The sequence below is a fragment of the Hippoglossus hippoglossus genome, chromosome 4 (assembly GCF_009819705.1).
Source record: "Hippoglossus hippoglossus isolate fHipHip1 chromosome 4, fHipHip1.pri, whole genome shotgun sequence".
NCBI classification, from domain to species: Eukaryota; Metazoa; Chordata; class Actinopteri; order Pleuronectiformes; family Pleuronectidae; genus Hippoglossus; species Hippoglossus hippoglossus.
Window position 1 is genome coordinate 888,167 of NC_047154.1, and position 27,351 is coordinate 915,517.

General features: G+C 41.2%; 1 protein-coding gene across 2 annotated transcripts in view; it reads right to left on the minus strand.

Annotated features, from left to right (window-relative positions):
• arhgap39 (Rho GTPase activating protein 39) overlaps positions 1-27,351 on the minus strand; it is an 84,557-nt gene that overhangs the window by 19,223 nt on the left and 37,983 nt on the right. For both annotated transcript variants that reach the window (XM_034584052.1, XM_034584053.1), the window contains exon 2: positions 10,645-11,061. In XM_034584052.1, the coding sequence (XP_034439943.1) occupies positions 10,645-11,061 (417 nt within the window). The remainder of the gene's footprint in view (positions 1-10,644; positions 11,062-27,351) is intronic.

The window sequence follows — 27,351 nt, forward strand, 5'->3', positions numbered from 1 at the left end:
TGTTTTTCTGTCATTATCCTATAATTATTCATTATCATTTGACCTTCAAATCAATTTACACATTCTAATATGTCTCAGTCTATGCAGCATCAACCTGCAGATCTCCTCTCATTTTTCTTCAACAACCTACACAGAGATAACAACGAATCCCACTTTGTATCAGAGGTGTGTAAATGTTGATTGTGCCAGTGCAACAAATCAGCTGAGACCAGGATTACAGTCACATTGACACATCGAAACTGGCAATTTTTAAGTTCTATCTACTAAACTCGTAAAGAGAAGCTGCTTTTAAGCTTAACTTTTCCATAGGGAACATACAGTAAGCACATCAAGTTTACCAATGAGGCTAATAAAAAGCAGTCCAGCAAAAATACATAAAAATGAAATTATCATATATTTACAGTAAATAATACCCAAGTATAATGGGTTTTAAAAAATGTGGACTTAATATTAATTAGTATATATGATTTTATAATACAAGATCTGTAAGAATTTAATAAAATTCACAGTCGGCAAACATTTCTTTAATTCTTATTTACACAGAAAGTTGTTTTTTAAGTATACGTAAAACCTATAACAAAAGAAAAAACAATATTTGTTCACTTTGTTCACAGTGACACTGGAATTATTCATGTCCTGCTCATTCACCTTTACTTGACACCTTTTGTATATACAGCAACCTCAGCCTGTAGTGATGACTCAGTTTATTGTTTGACAGGGGCAGTGGATGAAATGGGAGAGCATTGAGTAAAGGAAGACAAGCTGAAGGGACCTGTAAGAAGAGGAAGCAAGCAGAATCAGCTCATGCCTAAAACAACCTTTTACATCCTTTCTTCACCCAAAAACCTCCAGCAGTGGTTTAACGAAGATCCATCTATGGACAACTCCAGCTACTCTAAGACATATCCTCACTGATTTTAGAGTAATTCTCTCCCAAGGTAGATACACGTGGAGACACAATGAATTTAAACAAATAAAACTGCTACTAATACCATCCAAAACATCGAGAAAAGTTCCAAGGACACCACTTGTCCAATTGTAGCAAGTGCAAGACTGGGAAATGCTGGTGGATGTTGGCCAGCGGCTTATAGTCCCATTAAATATTGTCACCATCATCCACAGATCAGACCTGGTTCTCTGGTCCAACACCCAGTGTGTCATCTACTTTGTAGAATTGACGGTATCCTGGGAGGATGCTGTTGATGAAGTGAAGTGAAGTGAAGTGAAGTGAAGTGAAGGGAAGTGAAGTGAAGGGAAGGGAAGGGAAGGGAAGGGAAGGGAAGGGAAGGGAAGGGAAGGGAAGGGAAGGGAAGAGGCTCTGGTATGCAGAGATGGTGTCTGAGGCAGAACAACATGGCTGGAACGCAATAGTTTGCCCAGTGGAGGTTGGCTGCAGGGATTTTATTGCAACATCCACTATCAGATTGCTTAAAGAGCTAGGAATCCATGGACAAGCTATGCACCAGACCACACAAGAAACATCACCAACTGCAGAACGCTGCAGCCAATGGCTCTAAAACAGGAGGAAAGATCCGAGCTGGGCCCTAAGATGTTAGGGACATACACCCAGGTCTTTTTTTGGAACATAGCACAAGATGGTGAATATCCCTTTAGATTGAAGGTCTACCGCACTAGTTAAGTTGCCAACCACCAGTAGATCTTAGCAGATGTTAGCGACCACCAGGGGATGTAAGGGACATATCTTCAGTTGTGTTCCTTAAGGTCAACAGGTGTTTCAGCCCCGCTCTTCTAAGGCAGCTCCACCACAGGCTGATGAGACCTGGGTGTATGCCCCTAACATCTGATCTGATCTGAGAGGGTGACAAGACCAAAAACCAAACAACACAACAGACTACAGTGGCCAATCAACATATGTCTCCACTCAGTAAATCACTTGGGGTTGTTATGATGTGGCTGCTACAAAACATCTTGTCCTCATGAATTATTTGACAGATACATCAAACAAAGTCCAAGATTCACAGCACATGCAGAGAAGAAAAATATATTGCTTTTACAGAAAACATGATTGTGTGTATATATATTATATTTCATAAATCTAAATGTTCAGAAATGGTCTGCTTCCACCATTAGTGACACACAACTGTTCAACCTGGTGTAGAAATAAAACCAAACCGACTTTTTCCTCAATGTACAGACATAACATAGAGCAGCACAGCAACATTCATCTGGGAGTTTAGAGAAGTAGTGAATACTTAAACCCTGCTTCGTAGTACAGGCCCCTGATTGACGAATACCTTCAAACTATATTGCATCTCTCACGCAGTTTATATTGCAGAAAAGCAGATTTGCATAAAACTGGCACAAAATCCTTACATCACTTTACTTTGCATTTGCAATGAGTCAACTGATCACAGCAGTTCCACTAAAATGAAATCACTTTCCTGCATTATGAGTTCTTTGATAATACAAAATTGTCCATTGCGTTGCACAGCCATTATGCACTGCAGCCTCATCCAAGCCACATTAGATTGTTGGTTGATTCCTCTCTGTGCATACTAAAGCTTTAGTAGTCTGAGCTAGAAATATCAAGCAAAATTCACTCTTTGTGTCACTATTGCTCCAATGCAGCTCAGCTAAGAAACACAATCTGTAGAGTTAGAGAAAAGGAAAGGTTGTACTAAATTAACATATCCTGTAACATACAGTAAGTGAATGCATAAAGAATCCTAAATGAGAGCACTAGTACCAAAGAATTTAGTGGACTAACTGAGGAAACAATTGGATATTAAATGACAGTTTAGACACAACTTTTGCATTTGAAAATTGATACTTTAATCGATCATGAACACTACTAATATCTGAAGCCCTACGTCTACATACTGTGTGTAAACAATTTACGAGACTATTAAAAGAGCAATGTGTAGCATCTTGGGGGCAAGTTTATATTTCGACAAAATAAATACCCCTCACATTACCCTATCCCTTCCCAAGCGCCTAGGAGAATTATGGGGAGCTGTGGCTCAGGGGTTACAGTGGTTGTCCTCTAACCAGAAGGTCAGTAGTTCGATCCCAGTCTTCCCCATTGCGAATGCTGTAGGGTCCTTGGGCAAGATACTGAACCCCAAATTGCCCCTTCTCATAGAGAAAAGTGCTGCACATAGATGCACTGTATAAATGAATGGGTGAATGTAGAACTTTACTGTAAAGCGCTTTGAGTGGTTATCAAGAAGTGGCCTTCCCACATCATAAAGTCGATGACTTCATCGAGCAGTCTCCCCCCAAGTGATGTGTTGTCTCAAGTGAGTGGTGTCTTTAGATTTAGTTATTTGATCTTTTAGTCTGTAAACTGTAGTTGATAGCTTACATGTAGAAATGTTGTTACTGTATTGTGGTAGCACTGTATTATTAACATTAGGTAGCTATTTAAATGCTAATGCAAGATAAAGTGAGCAAAAAAGCTATTTCATTGGACTCACTTAGTCAGCGAGACGGCATTAGCAGGATACATATGTTTTCTCTGTTTGCAAACTGAAGCAGCTGAGAGCTAAACAGAGGGGAAGGAAGAGGATGAGGGTGAGGAAGAGGAAAGAGAGACAGGCAGGGAGTGCTACTGAGGAAGCAGCTGCACGGAGGATGAGAGTCTGGAAGGTTTGTATTCATAATAATCCTTTTTATCATATTCCTACATGGTCTGCATGATATCACCATGACCAATACAATGTACAGTGGTGTTTATAGCGCAGCTCTGTTTACATCTTACTGGGTAATGTTACTGTAACAGTAGCTATGTAGTGAGTGATCCCTCATGACTTGACAAACTTTTAATGACAACCTCCCAGATTATCTATCCTCCTGTCCTCTTCTATCTTCTATGTTTTTTAGGGGTGTGGTTCTTCTGCATGTGTGGAATTCATGCAGCTGCATCAATGTACAAACGCTAAAGGCCATCTTTAGGCTACTATAGAAACATGGCGATTCAACAACAACATTTCTGTGGAAGCAAGTCCTTATGTAAATATATAAGGTTCATTCCCCACGGCTTTTATTTAAGGTGGTTACACAGTCATAATAACACAGCTATGAGAATTAGATCCCACTTCAGCAATTCTGCTCCTTTGACAAGACAGAGTGTGACTGTATCATCAATCAATCAATCAAATTGTATTTGTATAGCCCATATTCACAAATCACAATTTGTCTCATAGGGCTTCAACAAGGTGTGACAATAGACCTTGAATTAATAACTTTGAGCAGACCTGTGATGGCTATGAGGTTTTATGTTAGGGTTAGAATTGGGTTTAGTTTAGGTTAAGGGTTAGTGCAAGGGTTATGGTTAGGCATTTAGTTTGGATGGTTAAAGGGTTAGTTCACCCAAAAATGAAAATTCACTCATTATCTACTCACCACTATGCCGATGGAGAGTGGGTGAAGTGTTTGAGTCCACAAAACACTTTTGGAGTTTGAGGGGTAAACCGCGTTGCAGCCAAATCCAACACAATTGAAGTAACTGGTGACTCCTTCAACCGTATTAAAACAAAAGGAAAAAAAAACAACATGCCTCCATATTGCTGGTGTGGTGACATCCAAGCGTCCGTAAGCCCCGACATTTAAATTGGACTCGAAACAAGGTCATTTATACCGTGTTTTCAGCCTAAAAGTCAGCAACCGGAAGTAGTGTTGCTTGCGGATGTAGTGATGCTAACACGCACCCTGCACGTGCCCTTGGGCCCTCTGGGAGAGAGCCTGTGTGCAGTGTGTGCGGTGTTTCCAGTGTGTGCATGCAAACGTGAAACCAGCTCCGAGGAGGATATCAGAGGACATTTAAGCTAAAGAAAACTGTGTAAATGACGCAGTTTCAAGTTGAATATGAATGTTGGGGCTTGTGGACACTGGGATGACACCACAGGAGCAGTATGGAGGCATGTTATGTTATTTTCTGTTGTTTTATTACGTCCGAAGAAGTGGTCCCATTTACTTAAATTTTATTGGATTTGGTTTACTCCTGAGACTCCAAACGTGTTTTGTGGACTCAAATACTTCACCCAGTCCTCTATCAGAATAGTGGTGAGTAGATAATGAGTGAATTTTCATTTTTCTGTGAACTGTCCCTTTAAGGTGCTAGGGAATATATTATGTCAATGAGTGTCCTCACTAAGACAGAAGTACAAACGTGTGTGTGTGTGTGTGAGAGTGTGAGCTAGAGAGAGAGTTGGTGGACATTGAAGCTGATCCAATAAAGACTGGGTGACAGCTGATCTCCCAACCATCTGGACTGACAGTCTGCAGCTGTGTCACCATACATCTCATCTATCTCTCTCACACACACACACACACACACACACACACACACACACACACACACACACACACACACACACACACACACACACACACACACACACACACACACACACACACACACACACACACACACACACACACACACACACACACACACACGTTTGTACTTCTGTCTTAGTGAGGACACTCATTGGCATAATGCATTCCCTTACCCTAACCATCCAAACTAAGTGCCTAACCCTAACCCTAAAACCAAGTCTTAACCCTAAAACAGCCCGTTGAAGAAGTGAGGACCGGCCAAGATGTCCTCACTTTTCAAAAATTATCTCACTCTGTAGGGTCTATGCTTAAAACGGTCCTCACAAAGCAATAAGTACAAGAACACACACACACACACAGCATCAAAGATTAGAGGACAAAAGTAGCTTCAAGGCCAGGTTCCTGCACCACCATGAATAATTCCCTTTAAAATAAGAGGGGGCAGGTAAAAGCTTGGTGCAGGGAGAAGTGACAATGCCCATTTGTAATTCTTGAGTGTTTGGACCTGGAAAGTAGGGGTAGGCGATATATCGAAAATACTTAATATATCGCAGCTTGTTCCACGTGCGATGTATAAAATAACTATATCGTGACCATCGTGTATTAATTGTTGTTTTGAAGCAGCCGGTCAGGGACTTTGTTGAAGAACAGTAGAAACAAACACAGAGTTTCCTCTATGAACCACAGCTGCTCAATGATCAGAAGGCATGACCCTACATTTATATTCAACTCGAAATGAGGTCATTTACACCGTGTTTTAAATGATGATGATATCTAACATGGGCGCGGAAAGGAGCGGACAACTTTTCGTGGCGCTTCGCGGCGCTTCTGCCTCCGGTGTGAACCCGGCGTTAGATGATGGTGTGACGTTACTGAATTGGTTAACATTGCATGTATCACGTCATGATAAATCAGCCTCTTGTGGCGCCCTCTCTGCATTTGGTGCCCTATGCAACCGCCTATGTCGCCTATGCCTGGAGCCGCCCCTGCCGGGACCGTCGGAAATGCTAACGTCTGCTAGTTTAGCCACTTCCTGTGCACTTTTATGAATTTAACATTTGTAAAGTGATTTAGAGCAGATTTCAAAATATCGAGATATATATCGTGTATCGAGATATAGCCAAAAGATATCGCGATATAGCCAAAAGATATCGCGATATTTGTTTAAGGCCATATCGCCAAGCCCTACTGGAAAGGATTGTATAATTCAGCCTCATTCTCTGGAAGAAAAATATTTTAAAGAGTTTATTACAAAGACAATATTCTTTTGAGATACTTCTTGACCGCCAGAGTCAATTTCCATCTAAAATTTAGCTGACCAAGGACCGGGCCTGACCAAACACAAGGCATGCTCACTTTTGGAACTGGCAGTTGGGGTGTCCTGACAGCCAAATGGTTAGGACATATACCACATGGGCATACATGCCTTGAACAGTGGGTCCTCTCAGTGACTCAGTGACAGACCATTTAACGAAGGTCATTCACTTACATTCACTGTCTCTCTCTATCTCTCCACTATCTTTTTTGACAAAAGTAAAAAAATATACTTGGAACTAGGCTGTGTGACAAAGAATTAACTCTGACTGTTTGAAAAAATGAAGCCCCTCAGGCATTTGAATGGGGTCACTTCCTCGTCCAATGCAGAGAGGAGAGCCAAAAAAGGCACAATAAAATAAGTAGATTACAACAAATCATCCTCACACTACAACTACTACTACTGCTTCAGCTGCTCCACTCTTTCAGAGCAGCAGCAGTCCTAAAGATCTTTCTATCCACTGGCAGTCAAAATGATTTCATGTGACCTTGGCTGTGTGTGCTTAAGTCTCTGTATCTAGACAGAAGACAGAAGTATGTGTGTGAAAAAATGTCTTTGCACAATATTAAATGAAATCTGTGAGTTAATTGTACAGTATGTTTCTGTGCTGTCTACATTCAGCACAGATGATTGAAGTGATTCTGATTCACACTACGCGTGAGAGACATATAGATTGAGGATGGTAAGATGCATAAAAGTTGCCATGATTAAAAGTGTGCACCAGATATAGTTTGGGAGGAGCGTGGGATGCATAATTTTATCTAAAATCTTTGCATCAGTAAAATTCAATTCATTTGTAAAAAGTTATTATTTACCTTTATTATTGGCGTTAGGGTTAAATGTGGTCTGTCTGAGAACAACCAACAAAACAATATGAACTATATTATATAACTAACGAAACTAGGGCTGCAACAATTATTCAAGTTACTTGAATAACTTGATGACATTTTTTTTTTATTCTTTGCATTGAAGCTTTGTTTAATTCATATAACTATCTACTACTCAGGACATAGTACTGCTTGAATTTGTGTCAATGTCTCACGTTAATTATTTAAACCGTTCGCCTCAGTCCTATTCATCTCGTCACAGTTTTATAATAATAAGGAATTGTTTTGCACTTCTCATTATAACATATAAGATCTCTAACTCCATGTTTGTTATCGTTAGCATGAAGTAGCATGATTGTCGATGCCAGCTTTGTGGACTTTGGAGTTTGTGTGTTTTTTCGACATACTGATTTAGTTGCTTGATGTTTGAATCTCAAATATTTGTCATGGGTGTTTAGCCGAGTTTCTACCCATTCTAACAAGGTAGCATGTGCATATTGAACAAATTATTTCCTATATGTTATCTTATCGGTATTTGTTCATGTCCACTTTGTCGCCGGTGGGTTTAATTAATATGGCAAATGTCACTTTTTATCAAATTACTCGATTAATCGATTGAATAATTGATAGAATACTCGATTACTAAAATAATCAATGGCTGAATTCAATTCAATTCAAATGGCACATTATCAGTTGCTTTTATATGTATTATATGTATTGTATTGTTGCATTATATCAAGCTTTGTATAACATTGACCTCGTTGATGGAGATGCACATCCTTAATACACACTACAAGAGATTATCTATCCTCCTGTCCTCCTATCCCCTCTACCTCTCGCCCTTTCTGTCTGCCTCCCTCTCTCCATTTGTCCCTCCCTCACTCCTTTAATGGGATCCTGTGTATGTGTATGTGTGTGTGTGTGTGTGTGTGTGTGTGTGTGTGTGTGTGTGTGTGTGTGTGTGTGTGTGTGTGTGTGTGTGTGGAGGTTGAGCTGGGTAGAGGTCAATAGCTCCCATCTGTCAGAGAGGAAGCTGTGTGGTCTATGACAAACTACCAGTCCTGCTTTCACTCACCGCTCTAGAGAGCATTTCCAGCATTACACTCAGTCGTGCTATCTGTTATAACTAAATGCTGGAGGTGAAGCAACATAAAAAAAGAGAATATCATGTCACCGCATTCTACATTCAATACTTAGTATGAGCAGATAATAACTTGAGTTGTGCTGTCTGCAGGTTCAGCGGGACAAACCACATAAGTTACATTTAAATACAGTTCTGCCTTAGACTACTGTTGTATGAGTGTTTCTAATGCAGACTGTCACTAGATGTTTAGAACATGTTCAGCTTCTCACAGTGAGTGTCTGTCACCTGCAGCTCTTAATTTGGCCATTTCTTGTTCCTCCCCTCAAAAGTCCAAAATCATCCACTCACCAAATGCTGCCTTTAAGTTCATCTTGTCAAAAAAAACCTGCTAAGTATCTTTCCAGAAGCCTTTCACAGCAGCCCCCTGCTGGTTTGCCAGTGGAATGCTTATAATGTGAAATGTTTGAATCCTCCCCAAACATCGTAAGAATACGACTTTCAAAATCATCAGCTAGTCAGCAGGTCATAGGGGTTGTTAGTAAAATGGCTGCATTAGTCAGACAATTCTGCGTCACCATACATGTCGCTGTCCTACAGCCACTTCCACACAGGGGCTGTAATTGTCTGTAAGAGCAGTGATTAGCTGTTACTCTGAGTCTACACTAAGTGAAGAACTGGATAGAACAGTTATGGCACTTGCATGCTGTGTACTGTGTGTACTTACTTAGAGCATCTGTGTGTGTGTGTGTGTGTGTGTGTGTGTGTGTGTGTGTGTGTGTGTGTGTGTGTGTGTGTGTGTGTGTGTGTGTGTGTGTGTGTGTGTGTGTGTGTGTGTGTGTGTGTGTGTGTGTGTGTGTGTGTGTGTCCTCCCACTGAAGTAGAGAAGACATTTACAGGACACAGTGACCCCTAGCCAGACATATCCACCAATCACTGCAGACTGCAGCAGATTACAGCAAGCCAGCAAACCGAGACTAGTTAAGTTGATAGAGAGACAAAGTGAGTTTAAAGAGAGGTGAGAGAGGGGTGATTGAGAAAGGCAAAAGGAGGGAAAGAAAAGGAGGCAGGTTGATGACACAAAAGATGGAGAGGAACTGACACAATCCAATTCTGACCTTTCACGGAGAAACTACAGGTGTACTGTAAACTGGGTTTTGTGCAGAATCTTTAACTATTTAGCTTTTATGATACTTTAACAGCACATAGGCTCAAATGATCATCCAGATTAAGACTTTGACTATTACTAATGTAATGCACTGTGTAAGTTACTTTGAAACAAAAACATAATTTGGACTAACAACTTTGCGTTGAATTCAGACTCAACAGGCAAAAAGACTCAAGAGCAAGTTAGAGCTCCGACGTGTAAGAGCTACTTGTGAAAATGTAATATAGAATTTATAATTACGTTTTCATTGGTGTATAATTATCTGAAACTAAGAATCACTGTGTTTTTGTTACCTGAGAATGAGCTTTTCCACAGTATCCTCTCCATGTTTCTACAATAGTCCAAAATTGATAAAACAAAAATTTGGTAGAGACGGGACATTTCTGAAGGCCACCATAGGTTCTCCTATATCCTGTGAAGGTGAGGGGGTGAGGCCAGGGTAATTCACTTAGTTATAGTTGGCTAAAAAGCAACAAAAAAAATTGTTTGGTCTATAAGGTTGCATAACACAGTGAACTAAGAGCAGGGTAGTACCAGTGCGTGTGTGTGCGTGTGTGTGCGTGTGTGCACATGCAAGCGTGTTACTAAAGCTGCTTGCACACATGGACTGAAATCTGGAAATTCGCTGCGGTTTCTCCGGAGGAGGTGTATGTGTAAAATGAAATGTCAGTGAGAGCCTCTGGACATTCTCTGCTAGCGAGTGGCAGGTTGAAGGCGCTTCTAACACATGACAGATGCAAAAATGAAAAGGAACAAAGGAAATAAAAACATCTCCGGATAAAAAAGCGTTTGTTAAGAGAGTTTCGATGTTGATGTCATTGTTTATGATTTTGCTGTAGCGGAATTAATACATTTAATATTATATTATATAATTACTTGGTGTTGTCTCCTTGGCCAGCTTTAGTTTCAGACTATAATGCCAAGTGACTCACCAACGCACCAACATCCTTACCTGTCTGTCTCCTCTCTGTTGCCCTGTTTTTCAGACAGCTCCTGATCCAGGGAAGAGGAAGTGCTTCCCTCTCGGCTGACGGCACTGTTCCGTCCCGGGCTGTTGTCGGCTGACGCTCGTCCTCCTCCTCCTCCTGCAGGACGGGGGTTGGTAGCATCAGTGTGCTGCTTCAGGGTCTGCAGCTTTGCCAGGGGGATGATGTCACATGCCTGGGGCCGATGCCAAACTGTGCGTTGGGTGGATGCGTTGTAATAGTAGAAGCGCGAGGTATTGGGGTCAAATAGCTCCCACCACTGATTCTCACCGGTCCGCTTGATGCAAACCCCCTGTGGAGGGTCCCAAACACACTCACCCGTCAGCAGGTTGGCATACATGCGCTCCCGCGTGCGCGGCTCGATGATCTCAACCCACTCCAACCTGCAGGAGAAGAATGAGAGGGTGAGATAAACTGAATGCGACTTCTGACTCCTGGCTGTTCACCTCTGCCTGCCTCTTCTCTGCTTCTGCTCATAAGGGGTCGCCACAGCAACATCTGCATGTTTGATGTGACTTTTTTTTTTTTTTTTTTTTTACACCAGAGGGACTTCTGAAACAAGTTAAACACAGAATCAAACCACAGATCCAGAGATCAGTGGGCAACCTGCTCTACCACAGTGCCCCCTCACAAGCGGAATATAACGACAAGCATCGGAGGGCATAGCCTGATTGGTATACACCCCAATCAGGCTATGCTTACTCTTGTAATAATGACTTGTCATAATGATGTAATTTAAACCAAACTAACCGACACAATCTTCAGAGCCAAGTTCACAACTTTTCAAAATGAAAGCTCTATAATTCAGCTTCATATAAAGGATTGCAGCAACAAAACAAACGCTGTGCCTTTACTTTGAAGGCAAATTGCCAAACAGGAGGTGATTCTATGTGAATGTTGTTTGCCATGATGGAAATCAGCATCTGGTACACCCCTGAATGTCTGTGTCTCAGTCCGATATGGTGAATTCAAAAGTCAAATCATCAAAATGATATAGTGACTCAGCTGACAACCAGAGAACGCTGGTCACCATTTATTAGGATGAACGGTGCATGAGATATGTGTTTCACATACAGACAGACAGAATTTTGTTGAATTAGTAAGTTGATAACCCTAAGAAATCTGTGTCTGTTTGTATGTGGCTTGAACCATTCATCTTATCGGCTTCACAAGTTCCAAGACCTAAGAAAATGCAGTGTTGAATTTGGTGGCATTTCACGTCTACAACGCGTTTACAACAACGGATGCATTCACGACATCAGCAACAACAACATATTCTCCAGTCCTGGGTCCTGCGTACTGAGTCAAGCGCGACCGGACTTTGAATAAACAGGTGAACGGCTCTTTGTGCAGCAGCGTTGGCTTCAGGGTTCCGTGGACTGAACACTCAGTCTTCACGTATCGCAGTTTAATTACTGCAGTTCACTTTTACAGTTTCAGAAAGAAAACTGCAACCATCATTACCACAGGCCAAGCAAACAGCTCATTACATACGGACAGGTTTAGAACAGGCACTGCACTAGTGAGTTTAACAGAAAGCATGAACTTTTAAAATTCTCACCCTTACTACAATCAGGAGTATTAAAAAACCCTAACACTGCAATGGGAAACAAACATCGTTGTAGGGTAATTTTTAACTGTTTGGTAAAGGCTCGAAAAACATTACAGTATTTGTTTACATTAGACGAAAAACAAAGCCTCTAAAATGTTTCCATCCATCCAAGCCATAATGCAATTAAGGCAACAATGTCATTAAGGCAGAGCCCCTACAAATACCATAACGTGATTATCCTTTTAATCCAACTATGTGGATATGTGGTGTACTCTGTTTCAATTAGGCTCCTGATAGTTTTTCTGTTTACCAGAAAAGCAGCTGCATGTGAGCCACTTGCTGCATGCTTTGTGTACCTGAAGATTTTTTTTACCTTTATTTATTTTATTCTTCTCTTCTCTTGCATTTATTTTTTCATGCAGGAACTCTCTGTTCACTCTTCTTTTACTTTTCCACAGGGAAACACCAAGTGTGTGACAGCCACAGAGAGGGTAGGGGAGTCAGAAAGTGTTGAGAGACTGACAATCACATTGTATAAAGTAACTCCAGCCTTATGGTTTAATTCATATTTTATTTGAATAGCGCCAAATGATAATATAGATTATTTCTTTATGTGTCACTTTACATAGTAAGGTAAGGTAAGGAAAGGGGAGTATTGGAGCCCCAAGGACACACAACAGATGCTGCACAAGGTTCATATGGTTCTTAATGTTAGCTGTTACTCTGAGTCTACACTAAGTGAAGAACTGGACAGAACAGTTATGGCACTTGCACGCTGTGTACTGTGTGTACTTAGAGCATCCGTGTGTGTGTGTGTGTGTGTTTTTATATAGCTCAATATCGATAATCACAATTTTTTATCTTTAGCATTAGTGCCTCTGTCCTTCAACACACATGAGGAAGAAAGGAATAGAAGACAGATTCAAGTTTGTGATTGTGAGATCTAACTAACAGTCACTATATCAGTGTGTAAAAAGGCTGTGCCGTTTAAAAAGGTACACATTCAATCAAGGTTAACAGTCTCTGCATTTAGGGTCATTCAAAGGTCTTTGACTGAGGGTGTATAGATAAAAGTTGATGAGACCAGTGAGATGGACTGTATGTACCACCTTTTTCTGCCATACAGATAAGACCTTCTGGTCACTGCTTTTTCAAACTGGGCAGTCACTCACTTTGCTAACTGCAGTTGAAAGAAAAGTGCCATGAAAAACAGCACAATACTGCACCTCAACACAGCACAAATTATTCAATCAAATGATTGTACAACTCTGAAAAGTTAGCTGCTGAGCTGACCTTATTAGACAGAGTGGGTAGCATTTAAAAAACGGTGCATAGGATTTATACCAAAGATTTACGTAAGCACAAATCCTGAAAACGGAGAAAAATTATTAAACCGTGCATACACCTGGTGATCAGTGGGTTTCTAAGCTGGGTCATTTAATCAAGAGAGAAGAGGAAATGCAACTTTTCTGACACCAAAATCGACCTGACTGTGAGTGAGGTGGAGGTGAAGAAAGACATATTGTTTGGTAGCCACAGCAGTGATATCACAATTAAAAGATAAAAGATGGTTAATGCAGTGAGTGAGAGTGAGTACGACAGACATTTTAAAAAAGTGGTTGGAATTATATTTGGAAGCAAAAAAAGAATTGCTTAACCTCATCAGAATGTAACAGAACTTGTTGAATCAACAACTCATTTTAATAATCCCATCCAAAAGTGTAGGCATTAGTAAATTTAGGGAGGGCTACGATGTTCCCAATCTATACAATTTTACAAAATTATGTTATTCCCAAAACAGGTTTTGGACAGAAAGGTAAATATCAAGCAGTGTTAAATATATCAACCTTATAACTGTCAGTTTACGGTGGTAAGTGCTTCTGTTTGTACTGAGATGGTGCAGTTATGTCAGGTCAGTCTCACTAATAATAGTGGATGAGGTGGTGTCCTGTAAACGCTGTGGGCTTTGTAGATAATTGGCAAACTTTTTGGAGGAAACCTGGTCTTGTTAGGAGAGACGGTGTTCATCCCACTTGGGATGGAGCAGCTCTCTTATCTAGGAATATTACTCAGTCTATAAAATGACAACCCAGAGTTGGGACCAGGACGCAGAGCTGCAGTGCTACACACTTCTCTGCGCTCCCTCTGGATCAGTCACACAACCACAAACCCATAGAGACTGTGTCTGTCCACCGTCCCATTAAATGATGTAAATCAAACAATAACAGAGGGAGAATTCTAAACAAAAAACTAATACAAATTAACACAACCTCTGCAACAACTCAACAAACAGAGACTTTTAAATGTGGACTTTTAAACATAAGATCATTATCATCAAAGGCTATTTTAGTTAATGAACTAGTCTCAGATCATAAAATAGATTTATTGTCCCTCACTGAGACCTGGCTGCATCCTGATGAATATGTCAACCTAAATGAATCTACTCCCCCCAGTCATGTAAATACACACGTTCCCCGAGACTTTGGCCGAGGAGGTGGAGTTGCTGCTATTTTTAACTCCAGTCTATCAATTAATCCTAAACCTAAACTAAGCTACAACTCATTTGAATGTCTTGTTCTTAGTCTTCCACACCCATCCAAGAAATACCAACAGCCAATCATACTTGCTGTAGTTTACGTGCTCCTGGGGCTTATTCTGAATTTTTAACGGAATTCCCTGAGTTTTTATCAAACCTAGTCCTAAAAACAGATACAATTATTATTGTCGGTGACTTTAATATTCATGTTGACAATAATAATGATAGCCTTAGCATAGCATTTATTTCAGTACTAGACTCAATAGGTTTCAGTCAGTGTGTACACCAACCTACTCATTGTTGTAACCACACACTTGACCTTGTATTATCATACGGTGTCAAAATTGAACATCTAATAGTACTTCCACGCAATCCAATCCTATCAGACCATAATTTAATAACCTTCGATTTCTCATGATCAGAATATATGCCACGCTGTAAAGTCATTACGATTAACATTAGATTCAATAGCGCCTCTAAAAAAGAAACATGTAAAACATAGTAAATTAGCTCCGTGGTATAATTCCAAGACACATGAATTAAAACAAGCGTCAAGAAAACTAGAAAGGAAGTGGCGCTCCAGCAACCGTGTTGAAAATCTCCTAGACTGGAAGAGTAGTGTTAAAGCATATAAGAAGGCCCTCCACAAAGCAAGAGCTGCCTACTACTCCAAACTAATAGAAGAAAATAAAAACAACCCCAGGTTTCTCCTCAGCACTGTAGCCAGGCTGACAGAGAGTCACACCTCCACCGAACCCAGTATTCCTCAATCCCTAAATAGCAATATCTTTATGACCTTCTTTAATGATAAAATTCTAACTATTAGAAATCAAATCAACCATCTCCTGCCCTCAATTGGCACTAATACCCCACCAAGAACAGAAATCTCAGAAACTGCTGAGAATCTTACCAATTATTTAGACAGCTTCTCTCTGATCAGCCTTGATCAGCTGACCAAAAATAATCTCATGTTCTAAACCAACAACTTGTATCTTAGATCCCATTCCTACTAAATTACTTAAAGAAATTCTGCCCCTAATTGATAGTACGTTACTGAACACAATCAATCTGTCATTATCATCAGGATATGTACCACAGTCCAAGTGTAATCAAAACGCTTCTCAAAAAACCCACCCTAGACCCAGAGGTTTTAGCCAATTACAGACCGATATCTAACCTCCCCTTCCTGTCTAAAATCCTTGAAAAAGTTGTAGTCAATCAGCTGTGTGAGTTTCTCCAGGAAAGTAATGTATATGAAGACTTTCAGTCTGGGTTTAGAGCCAATCATAGCACAGAGACAGCCTTGGCAACAGTCACTAATGATCTTCTAATAGCTTCAGATCAGGGATTTGTGTCTGTCCTCGTTCTGTTAGATCTCAGTGCTGCATTCGACACAATTGACCATCAAATTTTATTACAGAGACTAGAACAATTAATTAGCATTAAAGGATCTTCGATCCTGATTTGTCCTTTAATTCTCACTTAAAACAAATTTCTAGGTCCGCCTTCTTTCACTTGCGTAACATCTCAAAAATCAGACATGTCCTTTCTCAAAAATATGCAGAAAAATAGGCTCTCAGCAGCCTGAGAACTGACAGGCTGCTGTATGTCCATTTCATATTGAAATCATCATCCAGCCACTGTGCCATCAAACTAAGCATACTAGCTGGTATGATTGCTTCTGCATTTTGCCTTGTCGTCATTGTCTTTTTTAAAGTGAAGCCACACTTCTGACCATTTATCGCGGCTCATCTTGGCCACGTTAGCCATGCATGCTAGGTCGCGTCTAAACAAATGGACAGGCTGTTGCATGATGTAGTCACGAAGGTAGGTCCTGGCAGGTACATACGGCGTCCCTGCAGTTAAGGAAAAGATAAGCAGAACCGAAATTCTTTTTTTTCGGGTACCTGGTACTTGGCATTTTGGATTCGGTTCTAATTTGGAACCGAGTTTCGGTTCCCAAACCAACTTACGTTGGCATCTATCAGACTATGAGTGTCTGCGGCGACCACATTATATAGGGCATGCAGGGACACATCTGAAAAGTAGCGGCGACTTGGCAGAGTGTAGCGGGGCTCCAAATGTACCATTAGCCGGCGAAAAACTTTGTCCTTTACCACGGAAAACAGCTGGTCATCAAGAGCGATATATTCTGTGATTCTGTCATTAACTGCTTTAGCCTGTGGACTGTATGTAGCAAACTTCTTGCAGTTCTCAAATGCCTGCTGGATAGGCACTGCTGCACTGACACTCGCTTTGGCCTTTTTTCCCCCCCTCATTAACACTGGCTGCAAGCGCCTCGTATTCTCGCCATACATCGTCGTCGCGATGACGCACTCTAAGTGACTTATGAGATTGATAGTGTTAAAATTTGCTAATGTTTTCCCCCCACTCTGCACCTTTGCTACTTACATTTGTTCCTACAGTCTCTCTCAGACAGTGTAAAAAACTTCCATAGTTTTCAGTTCTGACGTAAACACATCGCACTGGTATGGACAGGTAGGGACCGCCTGGGACCGCCTGGCCCCCCTTAGCAGCACCACTGCACTGAGGTGCATTACTCCACAGGTCAACAAGTGACTCTGCTCTTCTGATGTTTTCTAATCACTCACACTTAGACCTGATCTTTATAAAAAACCTTCTGAATTCCCATTTATGTTCCTGGATAAACAGAGCGTCGCCTCTTCTGCAACAATGAAGTTAAAACACTGCGGGAAGAACTTCTGTCGCAGGTGTAATCCTGTGTCTCATAAACTTCACAGCAAATCAAACAAAAACAAAGTAAACGTCAGTACTGTATGTGTCCTAATAACTTGTGATCAGTGATGGTGTTTATTGTTGTTATTTAAGTGTAAAGTGAGCGCAGGTCAGAGGGGAGTGAGGAGAAAACAGACTCCGACAGAGACTCAAACAGGACGACCAGCCCTTTAATGTGCGTTTGTCCTGATTCTGGAGCAGCGCTGCTTATAATTATGCAGCGGGACATTGCTAAACAATGAACGTAGCGAAAAACATGAATCGATTATGCTCTGTCACTGCATCGGTACAGAGTTGTCCACGTCTGCATCGCGATGCATCTAAGAATCGAGAAATTTCAACACCTACTATACTGTCCAATCACTGAAAGAAATTAAATCATCCTATGATCACATTTTGGTTATTTGCTTTTTTGTCCTTTTGCTTGTGATTCCAGACTTGTCCATCACTGTGTTTAGTCCCCTGGGTATCATCTTTGCTCTTTAAGCTGCAGGGCCACATTGGTACTGAGCTAGCTACTGTTTGAGATTGTGTGTGAGAGAGAAAAGAGGAGAGAAAGAAATGGCACATCAGCTGTCAGAGTGAATGCTTGTCAAATTGAGCAGAACGGGCTGGTTAAATGGACGGATCCACAGCGGAGATAGTAGGATTAATTGGCCATAATTGGTTGATGTGTTGCTGTTCCAAATGACCCAGTTTAGCTGGACACCCTGCAGAGACAGGCTCTGTACCGCTGTGAGTATACACTCTAAAAGCCACTAACACAAATGCAAACTTCATAATAGTTTAAAGGGCTTTTAAATTCATATACTTATACTGAGTTATACAGTTGGTGGGTGTCAACCACTGTTTAAAAATATATTGCCCTCATTTAAAACAATCCACAAGAGCAATGGGGCCTCATGCAAGAACATGTTCATATTTTCATCTTAAATTCCTCTTAGATTTGTTCATATGGTGAGGTTGTATGAACATGACACGTGAGATTCAACAAACGCTTCTATCTTCAGAAAAGTGTGTGAATGATCTACCTAAACATGATGAAAGCCACCTGTGTGTATTAGATTGAGAGTCTGTATTACAATGTAGGTGACAACGTCTTCTAACGGAAGAAAAAAAACAACAGCAAAAAGTATAAAATGCCTCCATACAGCTACTGTGGTGTCATTCAAGTGTCCGTAAGCCCCGACATTCAAATTTTACTCGAAACGGCTTCATTTACACTGTGTTTTTAGCTTAAATGCTCGCTGATATCATCCTCCAGGGCTGTGTTCATGTTGACACGCGCTTGGATGACACCACAGGAGCAGTATGATGGCATTTTGGGGTTTTGTTTACATAGTTTTTTTAACGTTTGAAGACGTGTTCACCAGTTACTGCAATTGTATTTGATTTGGCTGCAACGCTGTTTACCCCTAAAACTAAAAAAGTGTTTTGTGGACTCAAACACTTCACCCACCCCTCCATTGGCATAGTGGTGAGTAGATAATGAGTGAATTTAAATTTTTGCAATACAGCAACATATGAAGCAGGCAACAGCATCCCTGACCCTCATGGTGCTGATCGCTCCTCCACTCTCTTCTTAAAAAGGTCAGATTGCAGAGTTTGCAGTTTTTTCTCACTGAAATCAGTGCAACACTGTTGCTGGGAGACGAGTGAGCAGCCCGACAACACTTTTAGATGGTTTGAATAGGATGAGGGCCTTGGACAAGGACAGAGGGACAGATGAGGGGGATGGAGAGGCAGACAGAAGGAGAAGGGCTATTCAAAACGAAAAAGACAGCAAGAGTTGTTTCTGCCATCATCACACTGTTTAGTCTTTCACTCTACAACCAAATGAATTACTAAATAATATACTTGTACTAAATTCTCTAATTCTCTGTAGTGTAAAGCACTTTTAGTGGTCATCAAGACTGGAAAAGCATTATAAATACAGACTATTACCATTTAATTCTTGTTTTTTTAAATGAATTTCCCCTGTTTATCCCTTTTAATTTTACTATTATTAATATTATTATTATATACTGCTTTCTATTAGTATCTTACTAAGAAGCCTCTCTGTTTTCTGCTTCACTGCAATATTCATTTGCTATCAGTGCAAGCCTAGCAATTGCTCCAGTTTACCTGCTGTCTTGATAAAATCCATGTCCACAGAGTTATTATTCAATAGTAGTGTTAGTATGGAGAGAGATTCATTTTGATACAGCTTGTCTGGATGGAGACTGTTTTAGAATGCAGCCTCCCACTATTATCACAACCACTGGCATACTGTATGTCATCTCCACACACACACACACACACGCACACGCACGCGCGCGCTCTAAGTACACACAGTACACCTGATGGCACACCCCTACTCATATCACATATCAGAGGCATGTCTCCAAGAACAGTTTGAGAGGTGATTCTCAGATACAGAGTTTATTGTGCTCAGACCCATGATGACTCTCAAATGTGGGTCCATTAGGAGAGTTTTTTTTAATAGGGCCTGAGCACTGACCGTTTGAGGACACTATTTACCATTAAAGGAACCGCCCTAAACTGGTTTAAATCCTATTTTTCTGATCACTCCCAATTCGTGCAAATTAATGATGAGTCATCTGTGCGCACCAAAGTTAACCATGGTGTTCCACAGGGCTCTGTGCTCGGCCCAATTTTATTCTCATTATATATGCTTCCACTCGGAAACATTATCAGGACACACTCGGTAAATTTCCACTGCTATGCGGATGACACCCAGTTATACTTGTCAATAAAACCTGAACAAAGTAATCAAATAACTAAACTCCAAGCATGTCTCAAGGACATAAAAACCTGGATGACCCGCAATTTTCTCTTATTAAACTCAGATAAAACAGAGGTTCTAATACTTGGCCCTAAACACCTTAGAGATACATTATCTAATGATATAGCTGCGCTAGACGACATTGGCCTTGCTTCCAATGAAACAGTCAGGAACTTGGGAGTGATCTTCAATCCTGATTTATCCTTTAATTCACACTTAAAACAAATTTCTAGGACCGCCTTCTTCCACTTGCTTAATATCTCCAAAATCAGACATGTCCTTTCTCAAAAGGATGCCGAAAAACTAGTCCATGCCTTTGTTACATCCAGACTGGATTATTGTAATTCCTTACTATCAGGCTCCAGCAGTAAGTCGTTAAAGACTGTCCAGCTACCAAGAAAAGAGACCACATTTCTCCAGTATTAGCTTCGCTAGACTGGCTTCCGGTTAAATCTAGAATAGAATTTAAAATTCTCCTCCTCACCTTCAAGGCCCTTTATAATATGGCACCATTATACCTTAAAGAGCTGTTAGTACCTTATCAACCCACTAGAGCACTGCGCTCCCAGAATTCAGGCTTACTTGTCGTCCCTAAAGTCTCTAAAAGTAGAGTAGGAGCCAGAGCTTTCAGCTATCAAGCTCCTCTCCTGTGGAATCATCTCCCACTTTCAGTTCGGGAGGCAGACACCATCTGTACGTTTAAGAGTAGGCTTAAAACCTTCCTTTTTGATAAAGCTTATAGTTAGAGCCGGTCCAGGCTTGTCTTAGACCTGCTCTTAGTTATGCTGCTATAGGTCTAGAAGGTCGGGGGACACATGACACACGGAGCTTCTCTTTCCAGCTTCTCCTTCCTCTTCTCAATCGTTATCACATCAAAGTAATTCATATCTCATCAATACATATTACTGACTTGACTTCTTCCCCGGAGTCCCTTTGCCTTATCGTCCGCAGATCCAGGGCCGCAGCTGTGGCCACATGGATTAGGATCTGTGGATCGCGTATCAGAGATCGTGATCGTAATGGTGGATCCAGTATGGCGGATTCTGTATCGTGCTGGCTGATCGTGATAATAAAGGCGGATCCTTTATCGTGTTGGCATCTGATAATGGTGGTGGACCACGACCGAGGTGGCAGCTGATGATGGATCCTAATGGCGGCAGTGGACAATGACTGTGGACTATAGTGGCATCCGATCTTGATGGTGGATCATGATCTTGCTGGCTGCTGACCATAGACTATGATTGCAGCAGGACTGCTCGATACATAGTATTTCCCCTCAGACACTTGACCACTACTGACAATAATCCACCAATTCACTGACCTTCAGTTATGCTTCAAAATGTTTACCCTTATCAATGCTGCTAAAACCTTTATCTTGATGATGTTCTCCTTTACACTTGACATCTATTGCACTTCTGTCCGTCCTGGGAGAGGGATCCCTCACATGTGGCTCTCTCTGAGGTTTCTACGTTCTTTTTACCCTGTTAAAAGGGTTTTTAGTAGTTTTTCCTTACTCTTGTTGAGGGTTAAGGACAGAGGATGTCACACCACGTTAAAGCCCTATGAGACAAATTGTTTGATTTGATTGATTGATTGATTGATTGATTGACTATTGGATTTGCTTCGATTATTGTTATTATTTGGTATTAATCGCATTTTTGAGGGCCTAAACATGTTCGAAAACTCATGAAACTTCATAGAAAATTCAAAGGTATTCTGGAGAAATTTCTAATGGGCGTGGCAAAATGGCTCCACAGCGCAGCCCCACAGTCTGCTCAAAGTTTGAGCTTTTGTCACACCGTGTGACCATGTCGTCAAATGTAAATGACTCTCCATGAAAACAGGAAGTTGTTGTATCTCTGACATACATGGTCCAATCTACTCCAAACTTCACATGTATGACAAGAGTCCCAGCCTGACAACAGCTAGGCAAACATATTGACTTACAATCACAGTGCCCCCTATTGGCAACAGGAAATGTCTTGTTTTTTTTATATGTCTTACACTGATGATAAAGTATTGAAAACAGTTCCCTTTTGGCCAGTCCGTGTCCGAGCGCTACCCCGCGGCCGCACCTAACCCCGACATGTACATTGTGAGGGTGCGCAAGTGCTGCTTACAGCCCTAGTTGCTTTTGAATTTCAGTGACACAAACGATGCTCTCCACAGTCGCCAAAGTGCTGGCTCATTGTGGGAACTGTTGGGTTTCTCTTTTAAGGTCTTTACCTTCTATGTAAAGTGGAGAATGTCAGTAGAATGTAAGGTCCAGTCTATTGCATCAATGCCTTTTTTATCCAGGAACTGCCTACACACTCTGGCCACATGGGGCCGGGCATTGTCCTGCACCAGGACCCACTGCACCAGCGTGAGGTCTGACAATCGCTCTGAGGATTTCATCCTGGTACCTAACAGCAGTCAGGATACCGTTGGCTATGACTTGGAGCCTGTGCGACCCCCCAAGGATTTGCCTCCCCAGACCATCACTGACCCACCACCAAACGGGTCATGCTCGATGATGTTATTAGCAGCATAACATTCACCACTGCGTCTCCAGACTCACATGTGCTCAGTGTGAACCTGCTCTCATTTGTGAAGAGAACAGGGCACCAGTGGCAGTCCTGCCAATTCTGGTGTTCTCTGGCAAATGCCAATCGAGCTGCATAGTGTTGGGCTGTGACAGTGTTGGGCACAGGTCCCACTAGAGGAGGTCGGCATCTCATGCCACCCTCATGGAGTCTGTTTTTGACAGTTTGGTCAAAAACATGTGCACCAGCAGCCTGCTGGAGGTCATTTTGTAGGGCTCTGGCAGTGTTCCTGTTCTTCCTCACACACAGGAGCAGATCCCGGTTCTGCTGTTGGGTTGATGTCTTTCTATGGCCCTGTCCAGCTCTCCTTGTGTAACGACAGGTCTACTGTATCTCCTCCATGCTCTTGAGACTGTGCTGGGAGACACAGCAAACCTTCTTGCGACCACACGTATGGATGTGCCGGGGTATTGTAGCGGGTTTGGGCTTTTAGTCACAAGAGAGCCAGTCAGGGTCTGACAAATGTTTATTATTAAGTTGAACATAAAACTCAAACCATACAAAAAATACAAAGAGTAAATAATAGCAAATAGGGAATACAAATCAAAAACCAAAAACACCCCAACTCAAATCAAGTTTCATACAACTCAAAAGTATGCCCTGGGTTTTCCCGCAGATACCTACAACTAAGAACAAACCAATTTAAGTCAAAGTAAAAGCTCACACACTTTAGAGAGGTCTTATTTTATCCCAGTTTCTCTGTAAGACACAGTGTGAGACTTACAGTATGTCTTGTTTCCCTGACAAGAATTCATTCACTCTGGCTCCTTGTCTTGTCAGCTGCCCTGACAGATTACACCAGAAAACCCTGCAATCTAAAGCAGCATGGATGTTACGTTTTTTCCTGCTGCTAATAACAGACTGAAGCTTCAAAGTGAGCGGACACTGTTTATACACAGCAACACACCATGAGCCAGGATGCTGTGAATGTCTCATCATTCAACTATCCAACAGCACAGTTGGTCAAAACGTAGACTATTTACACTAAGACACCATAACATGATTCAAAAATGTGACATAAGTTATTTCTGTTTGTGAATGTGATGTATTTCAATCAAGTCATATTAGTTTTGTAGTCATGGTGGAAATCCCAGACATGATACCACTTAAAACTTCTGAAAATGTTGATGAGACTTGGCACTAAAGGTACCAGAGATTTTGTAGGTACTGCAGATTTTATGTGACATTTGATTCTTCTGGAACTGACGAATAATCAGTTAGTCAACATCAGTCAGAAATCAAACTCGAAAAGATCAAGACGAAGGCAGGCATTATGAACAACACATGGATAGACTGCAGCAAGTGCTGGTGCAGTCACAGGTCTGCATGTCATGTGGAAAAAAATAAACACGCCTAGAGTGGTGTAGTTTGCATTTGACGAAGATAATCAGGGAAAGGTTATTGACATTCAAATGCCAGCATGCAAACAGGGCCACAGAGTGTTTGAAATTAAAGTAGGCAACAACTGAAAGTTATCTATGCACCTGCATACAGGCAGACATTTGGATCTGTAAAGCAAACTCAAGTATTGACTTTATTTATAATCTATCTTCAAAATGTTTGCTTCCATAAATGTCCCCATTTTTGTGAATCGTGACAGCTACCAAGTTAACAAAGGCTAACATTATCTTATTAAAGCTGCTAATAACATACATTTTATATATCATCATCCAACATGAAGATGGTCACAATCAACATATAGATCTTGATATTTTGTTTTATACTAGGGCTGTGCCATGTCATACCGTCCATGATAATACCGGTATTTTATATTAATGATATAGCGACGCGATGACATATGACGCATTTACATTCCTTAGCATGCACAACAATGTCACAAGCCCAAACATGTCTGAGAGCAAGAGCAGCGTGGCAGCCTCAGATGACGATTTCCGTAAAGAGGAGCTACTTCAATAGTGAGGTAATTGTTCTGCTACAAGAGGTCAGACCTCCAACAAAGTGCAATACATTGCAAACTATACACGAAAACTGCTACTGCTAAAGGTGGAAACAAAACAAACTTGTTTCACCACTTGAAACGAAAACACACCATCGAGTAAATCTAGGCTATGGAGGCACGCAGGAGGGGACACGAGCAGCTGATGATATGTGGTCCACTCACTAGCTGGAGCTCTCGCTAGTGGCTATCCATGTGACAGGAAGAGCAAAAGGTGGATGTAAAGTACTGATGCGGTTACATATCCTTGCCTGCGATATATGAAGCATGCCGCGACAAACTAGCAGCTACACTATTGTCTGTGGAGTTTTTTGCCTCAACCACGGACCAGTGGTCGAGCCAAACCAAGAAATCATACATCAGCCTGACCGCGCACTACATCAACAACGACTGGAAGCTGCACAACTCCTGCCTCCTGACTAGTTTCTTTCCCGAGGATCACACGGGCGAAAATATTGAGTGGTTTAAGGGAGTTTCTTAACTCGTGAAAGAGGACAAACAGTGTGTGACAATAGACAGCAGGGCCAATGTCGTCAAAGTCATCGCTCTCAATAACTGGACCACACTGTCATGCTTTGCCCAATGTCTGCACATTGCTATTGGTTAGTTTCATTTACCATATTAAAAAAAATCTGTAATAAAAAATCTGTAATTTCCCCCAAAAATCCAGTTAGAACCAATCCAAAAATCATAATCCTCTCTATTATAACCCCCACTCACATGCCTATTCATAATAGCAGGCAGTCCCAAAACAAGTATTGTCATGGGTCGTAATTCCTGCCTGTATTTAAGAAAAATGTCCCTTTCCTTTTTGTAATATATAATATTGATGTGCTTTCATTTGTCTATTGCACAGATTAGGTTATCCTAAATAATAGATTGTTGATTCAACCTGTTTTAAACCTGATGATGGAAAGTGCAGCCACCACTGTGGGAGGAATCTGGAATAAAAAAAACATCATAAAAATGTGTGTACCTATAGCTTTATGACAATCTGATCTGCTAGAAGATCATCTGGTCACCCTAGTATGTGTGTGTGAGTGTGAGAGAGGGGGAGGGAGAGAGAGAAGGGGTGTGCGTGTGTGTTAGAGAAAGACACAGAGAGAGAGACTAACTTTCTTTCTTCATCTTCAGAGAGGAGTGTGAAGGACCCCAGGATTGACAAAAAAGTGCGAGTTGGAAAAAAGATTGTGGCTGCCTTTGCTCACCGCTGGAAGCGGCAGCGGGCACTCTGGGATGCTCAATATGCCTACTTCAGCAAAAAACGGTCACAAAAGATGATCCAGTGGCTGTCAGAACAAGAAGAGGCCATCACACAGGTCTTGGCTGCTAACAGGTCAACCAGACATCTGGTGCTAACGTCGCAAGAAGGAAAAGAAGGATGGAAAATGCCCTTAATTTTGTTTGCACTAATAAATGCTGATGTCTGCAAGCTGCAATCACTGATAAAACGTTCAGTATTTGTTTTTCTATAAAAAAAAATATCATAATATAATTTTGAGGCTATATCGCCCTCCCCCCTATTTTCAACTTATATTATCTTTCTCTATAACTTTGTGACATGGCTCCACAAAAAAACATAGAAAAAACATACACAAAATTCTAACCTGCTAGTAACAATGTTTTTCAAGGTACATGCTATGTATCACATGCTCTCCTATAACAGAAAGAGACAGCGATGTCAGAAATGTGATACTGATGAGCCTTTGTATAAACCAGAGCACATTTCACAGCCCTATTCAAATCATATCTACTAGAGACAATCCAGACATGACAAGCACGGTAGCCAATGATCTGAACGTCAGGGCGTGGTAAGTGACCCAGGTTTCATCTATCCTCAGAATTAGCTCCACAAGGATGTCCGCTGAGTTGAAGTTTGTGCTACTCAGTCTCTTGGGCCCTCTACAGTGTTCAATATGGGCTCCTCTATGTCTCTTGGCCACAGGCCCAGCTCATTACAGCTGACGAAGGTTTATCACACACTGACAGCAACCAACATGACTCATCCCTCAAGTAGAGATATTAGAAGCCTGGTAGCATGTCCTACAACTAGGCATCTGTTAGGACTTTGTTGCTAATGCTGCAATCACACCAAACGCAACACAAATTTTCACTGGATAATTTGTTTTTATTTATGTTACTTAAGGAAAATGTCGTGAAACATGAATAAACATAACCTAGCTCTGGTCTGAGTCCAAGATTTCTTGCCCGAGATCAAATATTTAAACTTGAGCCATAGACACAACTGACGCAAATTTAGTATTAAATAAATTGTGCGGGGAAAATTTGGGGTGTGAACACACCATAACACCGCTCTCAATATCTCTTATTAGTTGGATAGTTTTTCAATACATTTAAAAATTTTGACTACTGTGCGAGAGAAAGAAAATATAAGAACAGAATAATGAATGTTATAAAGTGCTGAGCTGGTAAAAATGCTACAGGGAGTAGGATATATAATAATAATGCTGGCCGATTTTTATATCAGTCGATATCGATAT